Source organism: Aythya fuligula, chromosome 31 (assembly GCF_009819795.1).
Source record: "Aythya fuligula isolate bAytFul2 chromosome 31, bAytFul2.pri, whole genome shotgun sequence".
Taxonomy (NCBI): Eukaryota; Metazoa; Chordata; class Aves; order Anseriformes; family Anatidae; genus Aythya; species Aythya fuligula.
This window is the reverse complement of record NC_045589.1, coordinates 112,530-129,745: the sequence shown is the minus strand read 5'-3', so window position 1 is coordinate 129,745 and position 17,216 is coordinate 112,530. Positions and strand designations below refer to the sequence as shown.

Here is a 17,216-nt window from a genome sequence, read left to right as displayed (position 1 = left end):
CTCTTATCTGCCTGAGTCCACAGAGAAACAAGCAAAGCCAGGAGCCTCTTTCAAGTTCATTCCTTTGAAATATCCATGAGAGCATCTTTGGGAGAAGAGCTGGGCTTTCAGGCACTGCCCTGAGCAGATCGCCTTTTATACTGGAGATGGTGGTATGGAGCCAGCTGTGTTAGAGAAGAGCTCCGCCTGTCCCTGCCTGTGGACACAGGAGCACAAAGAGCAAGTATCAAGAGCAATCAGTCCTCGCAGCAACACAAGAGCTCCGTGGGAGAGTGTGGGAGGTGAAATGGAGAGCTGATTTGGACAGACCAAGCCCTGGGGCTCCCTGGCATTGCTGCTGTGCCAGGACTCTTTTCCCCTCAACCTCTGCACACAGCCAAGTGCCACCACCTTTCTCTGAGGAAGCATCTCAGGCAAGCAAGTCACTGCAGGATCCATCTTTATAGTTAAATACATATTAAATATTTAATTGCCCATTAAATACACCTTTTTACACCAAGTCTAGGAGTCACATGAAACATTAGGTAGCAAACTCGAAGGAGAAGAAAATGGATTTATTTGTTTATTTTTAAATATATTACTACATAAGTAAAGCAAAAGAAAAGAAAAAAAAAAAAAAAGAAGAAGAAAAAGATGTGTCCTGGCCTTTAATGAGTTACATTATGAGTGATATGCAATGGACATGCAGTTATTTGCTTCTCAGAAACTCCAGTCATCACTTTCCACACTGCATCCTTCAGTTCCTGCTTCCTCATGCTGTAGGTAAGGGGGTTCACTGCTGGAGGCACCACCGAGTACAGAACTGCCAGCAAAAGATTCAGGGATGAGGAGGACATGGAGGGGGGCTTCAGGTACGCAAATGTGGCAGTGCTTCTGAAGAGTGAGACCACGGCCAGGTGAGGGAGGCATGTGGAAAAGGCTTTGTGTTGGCTCTGCTGCAAGGGGATCCTCAGCACTGACCTGAAGATCTGCACATAGGTCATCACAAGGAAAACAAACACCCAAATAATAAACAGACACTAACCACAATAAGCCCAACTTCTCTAAGGTAGGCATCTGAGCAGGAGAGCTTGAGGATCTGGGGAATATCACAGAAGAACTGGTCCAGGACATTGCCTTGGCAGAGGGGAAGTGTAAAGGTATTGGCAGTGTGCAGCACAGCATAGAGTAAAGTACTGCCCCAGGCAGCTGCTGCCATGTTGACACAAGTCCTGCTGGCCATTATTGTCCTGTAGTGCAGGGGTTTGCAGATGGCAACGTAGTGGTCATAGGCCATGATGGTGAGTAGGTAAAATTCTGCTGTGACAAAGACAACAAAGAAAAAGACCTGGGTAGCACAGCCTGCATAGGAAATGGCCCTGATGTCCCAGAGGGAGTTGGCCACGGCTTTTGGGACAGTGGTGGAGATGCAGCCCAGGTCAAGGAGGGCAAGGTTGAATGGGAAGAAGTACATGGGGATGTGGAGGTGGTGGTCGCAGGCTCTACCTCCCTGCTGTTGTCCAGCCAGCTGCTGGGACACAAGTGACCTCACAGCCAGCATCCGCAGGGCTACAAGGAGCTGTAGTGCTCAGGAGGCCTCTTCCCAGCCCACCTCCCCCAGGAGCAGTGGGTGCAGGGGATGCCCTGCACAATCCCTCATGTTTCCCCGTGTAGCATTTAGCAACACCAGGGCATCCTGAAGGAAACGACCATCTCTATGTGGAAAAGTGAATCAAGAAATGAATTTTAGGAAAATGGTGAGAACTCTACAGATAAGGAGTTGTTGTGAAGGTCATGATGTCTAATTTTGCTTTATTTAGCTGGTTTCCTAGGAAACCGTACCTCTAAAGACAGGGGACCTTGAGACTCTGTCTGTCCCACTGCGCATGATAGCAGCCTTAGGGAATAGTTTCTGGCACTTGTGTTCACTCAGGTTCATCTCACTGCACCGATACTATGGGCCATCTCATATGGACAAGACAAACGTGGATTCCTGATGTAATCATTTGGTGTCCTTCCATGTCCTTCCAAACCACCTGTGTGAGCTGGGTCAAGAGCCCAGTGCTGGGAAAGGGGGTTGTGAGGGGCTGCTCTGGGACCATTGCCCTGGGGCAGCATCTGCCAGGGTGTCCAGAGAACAAGGGCCCAGCCCAGCCCCTGCTCTGCTGCTCCTCCTTGTCTTTGCCAGGAGACCAGCACAGCCCAGACCCTCCCCAGCCCTCCACACCTCCCTGTCCTCTCCCCAGCTCAGCCCAGCAAAGCAGAGCAGCCCAGGCTGGAATGGCCCCAAAGCAGCAAGTGGAAAAGTGGAGGGCAGTGGCAGTGTCCCTGCTGCTGACATCTGCAAATTACCTCACCTCCTCGCCTTCCCCTTGTAGAAGAGACACACAAAGCTCATTGAGTCCAACTCATTTGCAATGGCAGAGACATTTTGGGGTGATTCATTCAATCTAGTCTTTGAAATTTCACCAGAGGTTTAACAACTAATTCAGCAGACTGCTTTCTCTATGCTTGCTGTGTTCCCTGCAGTTGCAGAGCTCTCCTTTGCCTGTTCCATTCCAGGTTTAGCATCTTACCTCTGGGTGGCTCCACCTTGGACATGCTCATGCTCTGTGGGCTCCATGTCCTGTTGACTCCCTGGCACACACTGTCCCTGCCAATCCCCCGGGCTCTCCTGGTGACTTGCACTTCCCTGACACCTGCCCACTTTCACACCTATTGCATGCTGTGGATACAGGCAAGTGAAGTCACCATCTCTATGGGTGCCAGACACCAGCTGGCAATTCCGAAATCAGCCCTTCCTGCCTAAAAGCTGATCCTTGGTGATCAGCTGATCTCGTCGCCCTGAGCCCACAGAGAAACAAGCAAAGCAAGGAGCCTCCTTTGAGTCGGTTCCTTTGCAATATCCATGAGATGAGATGTGGGAGAAGAGCTGAGCCTTCAGGCACTGCCCTCAGTGCCAGATCCCCTTTCATGCTGGAGGTGCTGGTACGGAGCCAGCTGTGTTAGAGACCCTGGCCTGTGGACAAAGGACTTCCCCACAGCAGCACAATGAGCAAGCAACAAGAGCAATCAGAACTCACAGCAACAGAAGGGCTCTGAAGGAGAGAGTGGGACATTAAAGAGAGCACCTCAAGACAGACCAAGCCGTCAGGCTCCCTGGCAATGCTGCTGTGCCAGGACTCTTCTCCCCTCCACCTCTGAACACAGCCAAGTGCCTCTGCAGTTCCACCACAGGTGTCTGAGGAAGGATCTCAGGCAAGAAAGTCACTGCAGGGTCCTTTCTTTTATTGAAATATACAGAGAGCCTGGCTCATTGTTTCCACCAAGTCTTGGAGTCACCCAAGGCAGGTAGATACTGAAATGACGGGGAGGAAAAATGTTATGTCTTTGTACCTTTGCAGACACAATCATAAGCAAGGCAAACAACAACAACAACAACAAAAAACAGCAAAGTGCACTCACAGAAAACAAACATTTGGGAATATAATGAGTTACATTATGAGTGATATGCAGAAGAAAACAGGCCATTTATTGCTTCTGAAAAACTCCAGTCATCACTTTACACACTGCATCCTTCAGCTCCTGGTTCCTCATGCTGTAGATGAGGGGGTTCACTGCTGGAGGCACCACTGAGTACAGAACTGCCAGCAAAAGATTCAGAGAAGAGGAGGACATAGAGGGAGGCTTCAGGTAGGCAAATGTGCCACTGCTGATGAACAGGGAGACCACGGCCAGGTGAGGGAGGCACATGGAAAAGGCTTTGTGCCGTCCCTGTTGTGAGGGGATCCTCAGCACAGCCCTGAAGATCTGCACATAGGACAGCACAAGGAAAACAAAACAGCCAGATGCTACAGCGACACTAAGCATAAGAAGCCCAACTTCTCTGAGGTAGGCATCTGAGCAGGAGAGCTTGAGGATCTGGGGAATATCACAGAAGAACTGGTCCAGGGCATTGCCTTGGCAGAGGGGAAGGGATAATGTATTGGCAGTGTGCAGCACAACATAGAGAAAAATAATGCCCCAGGCAGCTGCTGCCATGTTGACACAAGTTCTGCTGGTCATTATTGTTCTGTAGTGCAGGGGTTTGCAGATGGCAATGTAGCGGTCATAGGCCATGATGGTGAGAATAGAAAACTCTGCTGAAAGGAAAAAGAAACAGAAAAAAACCTGAGCAGCACAACCTGCATAGGAAATGGCCATGGTGTCCCAGAGGGAATTGGCCATGGCTTTGGGAAGAGTGGTGGTAATAGTGCCCAGGTCGAGGAGGGCGAGGTTGAGGAGGAAGAAGTACATGGGGGTGTGGAGGTGGTGGTCGCAGGTTACAGCTGTGAGGATGAGGCCGTTGCCCAGGAGGGCAGCCAGGTAGATGCCCAGGAAGAGCCCGAAGTGCAGGAGCTGCAGCTCACGTGTGTCTGCGAATGGCAGGAGGATGAACTCTGTGGGGAAGCTGCTGTTGGACATTTGCTGCCTCAGAGCAAGGATGGCTGTCAGTGGTGGAAAAGACACGGAACAAGTTAGAGATATTTCTCTGAGCAATACCTATAGTTACATGTTATGTTTCATCGAAACCTCCTCAGCAAGGCAGACTATTCCTTCCCTTTGAGGAAGATGTGCTCCTGCATCTAGCGCTCAGTTTTATTTCCTAAGGGTGTAGAGGGACCAGACAGATCATCTGTGGGCTCAGCCAGAGTCAGTACTGCCCTACAGCGTCTGCTGAAAACCAGTGGGGATGGATTTCAGGTGCCCACTGGACACAGGTGTCTCAGTGTTTTAGGTGCTGAGAAGGACATCTAAAAATCTGTCACAAAACAATGAACTATGTAGGGTTATAGAGTGTGGAGGAAAACTGTGAGATTCCTCACAGACCTACAGATCTCTTTCAGTGGAATAATCTAACAGCCTCACTGACTGACACAACCAGACAACTCCATTAGTGTTCTCCTGACTGCTCTTCAGGGCAGGAAAATGAGAGCAGAGACTCTAGAGAGTGCCTTCCATGCAGGTAGTGCAGGAGTTGGTCCATCTTGTCAAGAATCACCCCCAGAGATGCCCTGGGGGTGCTGTAGAGCTGAGAGCTGCCTACCCCAAGAAGCAGCCTCTGGGCAACAGCAGGACCCTGCCCTGCCTGCCCTGCCAGGGGAGGGGGTGCTCCTTCCACCCACAGCTTCTCCCCGCAGCACCCTGGGCAGCTCCCCAGGCAGGCTGAGTGCTGAGCCTGGCAGGCAGCAGAGGCCCTGCCGCAGCACACAGCCCCTGGGGCACAGTAGGGACCCTACTCTGCACCACAGCCCTGGACACCCCTGACTGCAACCTGGCTGCAGCCAGCCCTGTGAGAAAGAAACTTCATGTCCTGTCCTTCAGTAATTTATGGCAGATAATCACTGTTCCGGAGCTTGTCGTTCTCCTCTTATACAAACACTGAGAGTCCTCCTGAAAGCTCCCATAGGTTGAGGGATTTGCCAGCAAATCTGGAGATGGCACCAGGAACAACAGCTGTGTTGCCCTGCAGCCACAGACTTACCCTGTTCAGGGCTCTGAAGATTTCTCCTGCAGTGAGCTCTCAGCATCCCCCCTCCACTCTGCCTTTAACATCTCCCTCCCTTCTCTCAGCTGCCCTTGTTCCCTGCAGGCAGTGCCCCCAGCCCTGCTGCTGTGCTGTGCAGAGGAGCTGCTCCTGGGCAGAGCTGTCTCTCTGCAGTGCTGCCCTCTTGCCAGGAGCTCCCCTTGGCCTCAGGAGCCCGGCCCAGCTCATCAGCACTGGGAGCTCTTGACATGTCCCTGTGCCTCCAGGGGAATCAACTTTGAAACAGACAAGTAATCACTCATGTTCCCTCCCACTACTTCAGAAGGAAACTTTTTCAGCACTGTTATTCCTCATACAGAAAAACTATGAGGTCCAAGAATCACTTTTCCATGTCCTGGTTTTAGGCAGAACACCCAGGCAAGGACAGGGAGGGACCTGCCTTCCCCCTGCTGAGAGAAGTGTTTCAGCTGAGTAAAACAAGGCATCTGCTTCTTTATTTGCTGTCCAGAGGCTAGAATGGGGCTCAGCTTCCTCTCCCATTCCACACACAACCCACACAATTTGGGATTCCTCTTGACCTGGTTCAGGTGGGCACAAACCAGGCAGCTGCATGTCAGCTGCTTGTCTCAGCTCCCAGCATATTGAATGGCAACAGAGAGCAGAAGGGAGCTGTTCAGATGCAGACACCAGGTGACATTGGAGGTGCCATGGTGACATTTGAGTGATGTTTCAAGTGCCAAATTCCTCTGGGCCATAAACAGAGATTTTATTGATGCATGTCCATTATAATATAGCTCTAGCCATTGTTCAATAGCAAAGAAACAAAAGGCAAGCTATGACTTGGTTGCCATCACTGAAACTTGGTGGGAGCACTCCCATGACTAGAGTACTGCAATGTCTGGCTATAAGCTCTTCAGAAGGGACAGGCAGCACAGAAGGAGTGGTGGCATAGCTCTATATTAGAAAGTGTTTTGATGTTGTGAAACTCGAGGCTGAGAATGATAATGTTGAGTCCCTGTGGGATAGGGTCAGCAGGAAGGCCAACAAGGCAGGCAGCCTGGTGGGGATATCTTAGAGACTGCCAAACCACGATGAGGAGACAGATGAGGAATTCTACAGGCAGCTGGCAAAAGTTGCAAAATCATCAGTGCTTGTTCTCATGGGGGACTTCAACTTCACAGACATATCCTTGAAAAGCATTACAGCTCAGAAGAAGAAGTCCAGGAGGTTTCTGGAGAGAGTGGAAGAAAGCTTCCTGACGCAGCTGGTTAGTGAGCCTACCAGGGGAGGTGCCCTGCTAGACCTTCTCTTCACAAACAGAGAAGGACTGGTGGGAAATGTTGTGCTTGGGAGCTGGCTTGGGCAGAGTGACCGCGAAATGTTAGAGTTCTCCATTCTTGGTGAAGTCAGGAGAGGGATCGTAAAACCAGTCTTAGACTCCCAGAGGGCAGACCTTGAGCTCTTCAGGACACTGGTTGGCAGAGTCTCTTGGGAGGCAGTTCTGAAGGGCAGAGGAGTCCAGGAAAGCTGGGCACTCTTGAAGAAGGAAATCTTAAAGGCTCAGGAGCAGTCTGTCCTTATGTGCCCAAAGACGAGCCAATGTGGAAGAAGAGTGGCTTGGACGAACAGAGTTGTGTCTAGAGCTTAGGAAGAAAAAGAGGGTTTATGACCTTTGGAAAAGAGGGCAGGCCACTAAGGAGGACTATAAGGACCTTGTGAGGATCTGCAGGGACAAAATGAGAAAGGCCAAAGCTCATCTGGAGCTCATTCTGACTACTGCCGTTAAAGATAACAGAAAATGTTTTTATAAATGCATCAACACAAAAAGGAGGACTAAGGAGAATCTCAATCCTTTACTGGATGCGGGAGGAAACTTAGTGACAAGAGATGAGGAAAAGACTGAGTTGCTTAATGCCTTCTTTGCCTCAGTCTTTAGCAGCAAGACCAGTTGTTCTCTGGGTACTCATCCCCCTGATCTGGTGGAAGGGGGATGATCTGGTGGAACTAGCTGCTGTGCGTCAGAGAGGCTGGGAGTCCAGCAGCAGTGCCATGGGCTGGAAGGATCACAACCAGCTCACTTCCACCTGGGCAGATTCTGGCCCAAGAAGGGAGTGTTTTATAAGTATGGTATTACGAGGGCAGTGGTGCCTCAGAAACTTCAGTAAGTCCAGAAAGTCCAGTAGGAAGCAAATGGCTGTTAAACAGCCTGTGAGTTGACTTCTTTCTGAAGTAGCTGACAGGTCATCCCTTGACTCCTGGCTGGGATCTGTGCCTTTAGGCTCACCTCTGGTGGTCTCCATGACAAGCCAGCAGATGCACCTGCTCTGCACATAGTTTGTGAGATCCTCTCTTCCTAAGTCCCTGGCAGGCCCCATAGAGGAAGAGGTCTTGAAGAGGTTTTGTCGTGTCAGAAGTTTCAGCTTTTGCCTAATTCATCCTTCAGTTCTGCATTCAGTTTTTGACACAGAGGGGGCCACTGCCTCTGAGATGTCTGGGGGAACACAAAGCCTTCATGAGGGGAGGGAAAAAGTTACCCTGGGTCCATAGGAATCATTCTGGAACCAAAACATGTAGGCAGGAAGCGCACTTTTGTGGTGTTGCAGAGCTGCTGGGCACATTGCACGGGGTGCTCTGACAGCCTTTGTGTCCTTCTCCATGCTGCCTTAGGAGCTGCTTCTTTCTCAGGAACAGAGTAGCCAACAGAGGTGAGACAGATACTCTCGAGTTCATGAAAGCCATCAGAAAGCTGCCACTAAGAAGATGACTGATATGGGGAAGGCAGGAGGAGCCTGGCCAGGAGAGATGTGAGATTTGGGGGAGGAAAGAAGAGCTTGGATAGCAGAAGGTAATGATTTTGGAGAGGTAAGAATATTCAGGTAATGCTGATCCCACCATAAAGCTGACCTAAAGCAGTCATGTGAGGCCCTTACCCTTTTTTAACCTGTTACATTAATAACTAAATCTAAATGCCACTCTACACGCTGACAGGAATCCACTGCTCTGATTTTGACCACAATATCCCTTGAATCCAAAATTAGTCCATAACCCCTTTCCATTACCTTTCCTCTCTTGCTCACCCTGATTCCTTCCCTTAACACAAAACATGTTCCACACTAGCACTGTGTTGAACTTCAAGTTGGTGATGGCAAAGTTGAGAGACTCTGAGTAAGGATTAAGGGATGAACAAATAAAGGGAGGTAGTTGTGGGAGTCCAGTTGGAGGAATGTGACTGTGGAAGTGACTGTGAGGTCACTTCTGTCTCTGCAGTTGATAGGGCAGCAGCAGGAACATGTCACAGAAAGGGACTGTGAGATCACTTCTGTCTGAAGCAGCTGACAGGTCACACTTCTACCTGGGATGTGTACTTTTCAGCTGACATCTGCCAGTGGTCCTGGAAGGCCAGCAGAAGGCACCTGTTTGGCATGCTGACTGTGGGATCCCCTCTGCCCACATACCCAGAAGGATCCAGGCAGAAAGAAGACCCGCATATGGGTTGTCCTGTCCCTTCTACTTGAGTCCATGACTGGACAGCAGCAGGCACAAGACTTGAGTGTGTCTACAGAAAAAGCTGTAAGGTCAGCAGCTGGACCATGGCTTAGAAGATGCTGGTGAGGTGACTGCTGTCTGGTTAGTTGACAGGCCACAAGAAGGCCATTGGGTTGGGATGCCTACTTTAGGAGTGGTTTCCACCCTGATGGAGCTTTCTTTGGTAGTAGGAAAGAGCAGGAGAGGAAAACCTTCCAGAAAGTGCACCTTGGAAGGTTGGCACTGGCCATGAAGAAGACAAAATGTCCCTCAAAGAGTTGTGCTGTGGTACTAGAGGTCACCCAAAGAGTATCTTTGATCAGCCCATGGCTTTGTGCTTGAAGGAACAGCTGGAGAGGGTTGACAAGACATTGGTGAAACCAGAGAAATGCCAAGATGAGAGCAAGGTGGTGAACAGAGATGGGTGTCTGCAGCCATCAGGGAAATAGGACAAAGTGTGGGGCAGCACAGGGAAGTCTGGAGGTGACAATGAGATGGGTGCTGTCAAGAAGAGAAGGCCCCAGCAGCCCTGACATTTTTGTCCCCTTGGATAGAGCTTCTGAGGAGATGAGATACAGTCATTGCAAGGGGGCTCATTGCTTTCTTGAGACCCTGTGCAGAGCCAGGGAGGTGTCATACCACTGTTCTTCTTGGGGCATCACACTGCCCACCATATCCCACAGACCCCAAGCAAGAGCCCAGAGCCAGACATGGGAATGCAGGACATTCCCTTCCAGTGGCTGGAGTCAGGGCCTGGACCTTTTACTTCAGCACAATAAACCCAGACTTTTCTCAGCACAGTGCTTTGCCTATCTGTAATCATGGCCTCCAATTATCTGCCCTAACAAGTCCCTGAGGAGAATCTCCTGGTAACGGCCCCCAGTGGGGCCCATTAATACTCCAAGTCACTTCAACTTTTCCTTCTGACTTTACTTGCTCAAGCAATTGCATCATTCTCCTCTCATTACCTCAGGTTCACAGACTGAGCGCAAAAATCCACCATGGAACTCATTAAAATGCAGAAACAACTAAAGAACCATGTCTTCCATAGTTTTATTCAAGTCTTCAAGATTAGGACAACTAATTGGAGAGCTTTCATAGTGTAGTTAAGGAGGAACATTTTAAAAAGCACCTATTACAAATCTTTTCTCATTTTAAAGGATTAATTTTATGGCATTTCAGTTTTGAGCATCTTTCTTCAATTGATATTAATCCAGGGCTTCTCCTATGGAGACGTCCATAGGGAGGAAAAGCAGAGTCTTGAGGTCTGACAGTGCATGGACAACCTTGCTCCTCACCACCCCAACCCTGACATTTCTCTCATTGGCCACCTGGTGCTTGCATCACTTTTTCTTACTCCACACTTCTGCACTGAAGTCTGCAGCTGGATGTTACAGCCCCTTTGCACCAGCTCCCACCTGCTTTCCTTAGAGACCTGGCTGCACACAGAAGGGTTTTTCCGTATTATAAAACAGGCAGGAATAAACATGCAGCAATTTCCCAAACAGCAAAACAAGTTCCTCATCTTGTCTCCAGTCAGGTTTACCTTCCCAAAAGCATGACTGTAAATTAAGTATTTTCTACTGACTGATAGGAAATTCTAGGTTTTAAGATTACTATTATTCCGTATGATCTTAATTCAATGAGGAGCTTGCTACAGAAACAATTAAGCAGACTGCTAATTGATGGTCAAGCTTGAACTCAATGAAGCTCAAAGCAGCAATTGGGTCAGTGAGAGTGGTCTGAATGATCAAAGAGTAAGGGGGGGCAAAACAGGAGAACCATGGGAAGTGCATAGGTCCAGACAGGCAGCTAGAAAGGAGACATTCAATATGGATAGTTTATTCAAGAGGGGTGGAAGTGCCTGGAAGATGAGGGAGTACACCAAGATGGAGAAAGCAATGAAATGCAAGTGCTCGTAACTATCAGTATTTCTTCTCCTGTGATGAATAGAGATCCTGAGAATTCACCTGAAGAAGGATGTAGATCACTGGTGAAGGAAGTGTCTTTTTGTGCCATCACCAATGCAGATTACAAAATACTTCCACAAGTCATGGTAATATGTCCCACCCAAATCTTGTCATCCTGTGGGGCAGGGCAGAGGGAGCTGACAGCCAAGGGACACATTTGGGTGACAAAGAGGGGCCCAGCAGAGACAAGGAGTCAAGGCAGTGGGGTGGGGGAGGCCAGGAGGAGCAGCCCAAGGGGTGCTGCTGCTTGTGAGGACACGTTTGTGCCAGCAGCCTGAGTGGGCAGCAGCTGTGTGGAGGTGAGGGGAGGCCAGGGAGCACATGCCAAGAGCCCTCCTGCCAGCAGAGACAAGGCCGGGGCTGAGGCCAAGGGGAGAGGCAGGCCCAGGGCAGGGGGCTGCAAGGGCCATGCTGAGTTCCCTGCCCCTGCAGCAGCCGCACTGGCCCTCAGCAGATGTGCTGGCCGGCAGGCACAAGGAGGTCCTGGCATGCATCAGAGAGCAGCAAGGAAGGTGCTGGAGAGGGCTGGGGTGAGGCAGGTGGCACAGCCCCATGCAGGGGTTGGCCTGGGGTCCCCTCTGCTGCAGCCACCGCATGGAGCATGGCAGGAGGAGGGCACGCAAGGCTTGTGGCCACAGTGCAGAGCCTGACCCTGGACACTCCATGACCACCTTGCAGGTCCTGGCAGGCTGCGGTGAGGGGACAAATGCCCTGGGCCCTCTTCCTGCTCTGCCCAGGCCAGCAAGGGCCCAGAGCGGCCTCCTCTCCCCTACCCCTGCAGCTCTGGGTTCCCTTCACGCAGCCCTGGCTCTGCAGCACCGAGCCCTGCTGGGAGTCCTCCCCTGCATGCTGCCACCGCTCCCTGATGCTGCTCTTGCCCTCTGCCGGGCAGTGCCCAGCCCAACCCAGCCCCTGCCCACCTCTCCCCACTTTGATGCCCTCTCCCCAGCTCAGTGGACCCCAGGCCAGCCCAGCCCAGCCCAACAGCCCAAAGGTGGCTCTGGGCCTCCCCAGCAACCCCAGGGCTGGGGGCAGCCATGGCTCAGGAAATTGAGGTCCGTGAAGCTGTAGGAGTCCTGGTCTCTTGCCTGGGAGATCCCCAGCACAGAGTGCCTGTGTCCCGCAGGGCCAGCCCCACTCCCCAGGACAGCACAAGGCACAGGGCAGCTCCAGATTCCTCTCCAGGATGACATTTGCCATCAGTCCCAGCACCTTTGGGACACTCCCAGGCCAGTCAAAGGCCAGCTACTATTTGCTGGCACCACAGCTGCTGGGACAAATGCAACTCTGGGCTTCCTCAGCAGCCCCCACGCTGGGGCCAGCCATGGCTCAGGAAATGGACGGACATTAGGCTGCATTCTTCTTCACCAATGTTATAAATTGCCCCCTTAATTAATTGTCAGAGAGCATTGTATTAATCATAGAAAGGAATTTATTGAGTAAGCAAACAGCAAGCAAAACAGCGCTGGGCGGCCAGGGAGTCTCTGCTCCGCCAACGGCGCACACCTCACCCCCGCCAGGGTCCCTTTTTATATCTTGGTAATTCCGGGATTACGCAGCACATCCTGGTATGTTCTGCGACTGCGCGCACTATTGCTAGGGGGTCGTCACTGTCCCTCTGGTGATCGTGAAGATGAAGGCAGTAGTCTTCCTCAAGAAGTTGTGGTTCAACTTCTTTTTTTTTTTTTTATTTGGTCATGTTGGCCCAGCATGAGACAGGAAGGCAGGATGTTGATACACTAGTTTAGCAACTTATCAGGAGGTGGTTACATGAGCTTTGCAACAGTGTCTTTGAACAAAAGAGGCAACTGAGATGCAAAAAGAGAGAAGGGGAGAGGGTTCTCTTTTTTTGTTACATTAAGCAAAAGAATTTTCATAGTGTCTAGCCAAGCATTATACAGCTCCTTACTTGAGCAGGGACCTTTCGCAACTCCCACTCCTCAAACAGAACTCCTTGTTTTTTGTAATACAAAAGACAATGAACAAACATTTATGGTTTATTCATAAACCCCCTTCCTCTCTGCTCAAGTGTATCTAGCGACTCACTGATGCTGTCTGTGACCCGTCATCCTCATGGAGCGGTCACTGCCTTCATAGCCCGTGCGTGTCACCATCCTTCTTACTGTTACCGCCTGCTGAGCGTTGGTTGGGGAGATCTTAACTGTCCTAGAGAGCGATGGAATTTCTTTCCAGCTGACTTCTCAAGGGCAGAGTGGTCTGGAGTCAATCCTGTGTGCGATTCTGTCTGAAAGAGAAGAAGCTCCAAATAGAGCAGCATCCCTCTGTGAACATGGGCAGCCCCTGCCTCTCTGTCCGAGACTCTACTGTGACTCACCGAGGCTGTCCATGTTCCATCATCCTGATCCAGGGGTCATTCCCATCCTACTGCGATCGTGTCACCTTCCTGCTTGCTGTTAGAGCCTGGTGGGTGTGGGTTGGGGCGATCTTACCTGTCCTGGAGAGCGTTGGCAGCTCTTCCTCCCAGATGAGTCATGAAGGGCAGAGAGGCCAGAAGTTTGCCGTGGTCTGGTCTCGTCGCTGTGTGTGTCTGGCTGAAAGAGAAGAAGCACAAAACAAAGCAGCACCTCCCTGTGACCATGGGCAGCCCCTGCCTCTCTGCTCAAGAGTATCTAGCGACTCACCGAGGCTGTCTGTGTCCCGTCTTCCTCATGTAGCATTCACTGCTGTCCTGCTCCCATTCTCTCATCTTCCTGCTTGCTGTGGACCATCAGGGGTGTAGGTTGGGGCGATCTTACCTGTCCTGGAGAGTGTTGGGAGCTCTTCCTTCCTGTTGAGTTCTCAAGGGGAGAGTGGCCTGGAGTGTGCTGTTTTTGGTGCCAATGGCTGTGTGATTCTGGCTGCAAAAGAGAAGCACCAAAAGGAGCAGCATCCCTCTGTTAGCACGGGCAGCCCCTGCCTCTGTGCCCGAGGGTCTCCAGCGAGTCACCAAGGCCTTCTGTTTCTCCTTGTCCTGATGGAGTGGTCACTCCCATCCTAGCCTGATCGTGTCACCGTCCTGCTTGCTCATAGAACCCGGCGGGTGTGGGTTGGGGAAATCTTACCTGTTCTGAAGAGCGTTGGCAGCTCTTCCTTACAACTGACATCTCAGGGGGAGAGCGGCCAGGATTGTGCCGTGGTCTTGTCCACACTCCGTGTGATTTTGGCTGAAAGAGAAGAAGCACCAAACAGAGCAACATCCCTCTGTCAACACCGGCAGCCCCTGCCTCTGTGCCTAAGGGTCTCCAGTTACTCACCGAGGCTGTCCATGTCCCGTCATCCTCATGAAGCAGTCACTGCCCTCCTGGCCCGATCATGTCACCGTCCTCCTTGCTCTTACAGCCTGCTGGGCGTAGGTTGTGGCGATCTTACCTGTCCTGGAGAGTGCTGGAAGTTCCTTCCAGATGACTTCTCAAGGGGAGAGAGGCCAGGACTGTGCTGTGCTCTCGTCCCATCGCTGTGTGTGTCTGGCTTTAATATCAGAAAGAACAAATGGAGCAGCACCCCCGTGTGACCACAGGATGACCCTGTCTCTGTGCCCGAGGTTCTCGAGCATCTTACCAAGTCTGACTGCCTCCCATCATCCTGTTGGAGTGCTCACTGCCGTCCTGGACCAATCGAATCACCTTCCTGTTTGCTGTGGACCTTGGTGAGTGTGGTTTGGGGTGATCTTACCTCTCCTGAAGAGCATGGCAAGTTCTTCCTTCCAGCTGACTTCTCAAGGGGAGAGAGGCCAGGAGTGTGCCGTGGTCTGGAGTCAATTCTGTGTGTGTCTGGCTTTAATAAGAGAAGGAAAAAGAGGAGCAGCATCCCTCCATGACCATGGGCAGCTCCTGCCTCTCTATCCGAGGCTCTACCACGACTCACTGAGGCTGTCATTGCTCCGTCATCCTGATCCAGTGGTCACTCCCGTCCTATCCCGATCATGTCACCATCCTTCTTGCTGTTAGAACCTGATGGGTGTGGGTTTGGGAGATCTTACTTGTCCTGGAGAGCGTTGGCAGCTCTTCCTTACAGCTGACTTCTCAAGGGAGAGCGGCAAAGATGTGCTGTGGTCTGGTTCCATCGCTGTGCGTTTCTGGCTAAAAGAGAATCACCACAAGACATGGCAGCATCCCTCTGTGTACATGAGCATCCCCTGCCTCTGTACCCGAGGGTCTCTAGCGACACACCAAAGCTGTCCCTGTCCCATAGTCCACATGGAGCGGTCACTCCTGTCCTGGCCCGATCATGTCACCTTCCTGCTTGCTGTTAGAGACTGGAGGGTGTGGGTTGGGGCGATGTTACATGTACATGCCCTGGAGAGCGTTGGCAGCTCTTCCGTGCAGCTGAGTGCTCGAGGGCAGTGAGGCCAGGATTGTGCCATTTCTGGCTGAAAGAGGAAAAGCAACAAATGGAGCAGCACCTCCCTGCGACCATGGGCAGCCCCTGCCTCTCTGCTCAAGAGTATCTAGTGACTCACCGAGGCTGTCTGTGGCCATTCTTCATGCAACATTCACTGTCAGCTTCCTCCTTGCTGTGGACCATCAAGGGTGTGGGTTGGGGCGATCCTGCCTGTACTAGACTGCGTTGGGAGCTTTTCCTTCCAGCTGATTTCTCAAGGGGAGAGCGGCCAGGAGTGTGCTGTGGTTTGGTGCCATCAATGTGTTATTCTGGCTGGAAAAGAGATGCATCAAATGGAGAGGCACCTCCCTGAGACCACAGGCTGCCCCAACTTCTGTGTCCGAGGGTCTCCAGTGACTCACCGAGGCTGTCATTGTCCCGTCGTCCTCATACAGCGGCCACTCCCATCCTACCCAGATCATGTCACTGTCCTGCTTACTGTGGACACTAGTGGGTGTGGGTTGGAGCGATCTTACCTGTCCTGGAGAGCATTGGCAGCTCTTATTCCAGCTGATTTCTCAAGGGGAGAGTGGCCAGCAGTGTGTTGTGGTTTTGTGCCATTTCTGTGTGATTCTGGCTGCAAAAGAGAAGCACCAAATGGAGCAGCATCCCTCTGTGAGCACGGGCAGCCCCTGCCATTCTGCCTGAGGGTCTCCAGCGACTCACCGAGGCTGTCTGTGTTCCGTCATCCTCATGCAGCGGTCACTCCCATCCTGGCCCAAGCGTGTCACTGTCCTTCTTGCTGTTAGAGCCTGGTGGGTGTGGGCTGGGGCAATCTTACCTGTCCTGGAGAGCATTGGCAGCTCTGATTCCAGCTGATTTCTCAAGGGAAGAGTGGCCAGGACTGTGCTGTGGTTTGTTGTCATCGCTGTGTGATTCTGGCTGCAAAAGAGAAGCACCAAATGGAGCAGCAACCCCCTGTGACCATGGGCAGCCCCTGCCTCTCTGCTCAAGAGTATCTAGCGACTCACCGAGGCTGTCTGTGTCCCGTCGTCTTGATGGAGCGCTCACTCCTGTCCTAGCCTGATTGTGTCACCATCCTGCTTGCTAATGGAACCTGGTGGGTGTGGATTTGGGCAATCTTACCTGTCCTGGAGTGTGATGGCAGCTCTTATTCAAGAAGACTATTCAAGTGGAGTGCGGCCAGGATTTTGACATGGTCTGGTCCAATCGCTGTGTGATTCTGGCTGAAAAAGAAGAACCAAAAATTGGAGAAGCATCCCCCTGAGAGCACAGGCTGCCCCTACTTCTGTGCCCGACGGTCTCCAGCGACTCACCGAGGCTGTCATTGTTCCATCATCCTGATACAGCGACCACTCCCGTCCTACCCCGATCATGTCACCATCCTTCTTGCAAATAGAACCTGGTGGGTGTGGGTTGGGGCAATCTTACCTGTCCTGGAGAGCGTTGGGAGCTCTTCCTTACAGCTGACTTCTCAAGGGGAGAGCGGCCAGGATTATACCATTGTCTGGTTTGATCGCCGTGTGTTTCTGGCTGAAAGAGAAGCACCACGAGACAGAGCAGCATCCCTCTTAACATGGGCAGCCCCTGCCTCTGTGCCCGAGGGTCTCTAGCAACTCACCAAAGCTGTCCCTGTCCCATCATCCTCATGGAGTGGTCACTGCCCTCCTGGCCTGAGCGTGTCACCTTCCTGCTTGCTGTTAGTGCCTGGTGGGTGTGGGTTGGGGAGATCTTACCTGTCCTGGAGAGTGCTGGAACTTCCTTCCACCTGACTTCTCAATGGGAGAGAGGCCAGGATTGTGCCTTGGTCTCATCCCATCTCTCTGTGTGTCTGGCTTTAATAACAGACAGAACAAACGGAGCAGCATCCCTCT

At 51.7% G+C, this 17,216-nt stretch overlaps 1 protein-coding gene and 1 pseudogene across 1 annotated transcript; both read right to left on the bottom strand.

Moving 5' to 3' along the window:
- Nucleotides 1-647: 647 nt before the first annotated feature.
- Nucleotides 648-1,540, bottom strand: LOC116500119 (annotated as a pseudogene).
- A 1,752-nt stretch (nt 1,541-3,292) lies between these two features.
- Nucleotides 3,293-16,718, bottom strand: LOC116500118 (olfactory receptor 14C36-like). Its single transcript, XM_032205034.1, has 5 exons — nt 16,659-16,718; nt 16,163-16,263; nt 14,104-14,165; nt 3,601-4,121; nt 3,293-3,337 (listed from the first exon to the last, which is right to left on the bottom strand). The coding sequence occupies exons 1-5, from the start codon at nt 16,716-16,718 to the stop codon at nt 3,293-3,295; spliced, it is 789 nt and encodes a 262-aa protein (XP_032060925.1).
- Between the last annotated feature and the right edge of the window lie 498 nt (nt 16,719-17,216).

Coding starts and splice junctions, on each gene's coding strand:
- LOC116500118 (XM_032205034.1), bottom strand. CDS start 16,718: ATGATCGGGGTAGGACGGGAGTGGTCGCTGTATCAGGATGATGGAACA. Junction 16,264..16,658: donor ATGGAACAATGACAGCCTCG/GTGAGTCGCTGG, acceptor TCTCTTTTGCAG/CCAGAATCACACAGCGATGA. Junction 14,166..16,162: donor GCCAATGCTCTCCAGGACAG/GTAAGATTGCCC, acceptor CTTCTCTTTCAG/CCAAAATCACACGGAGTGTG.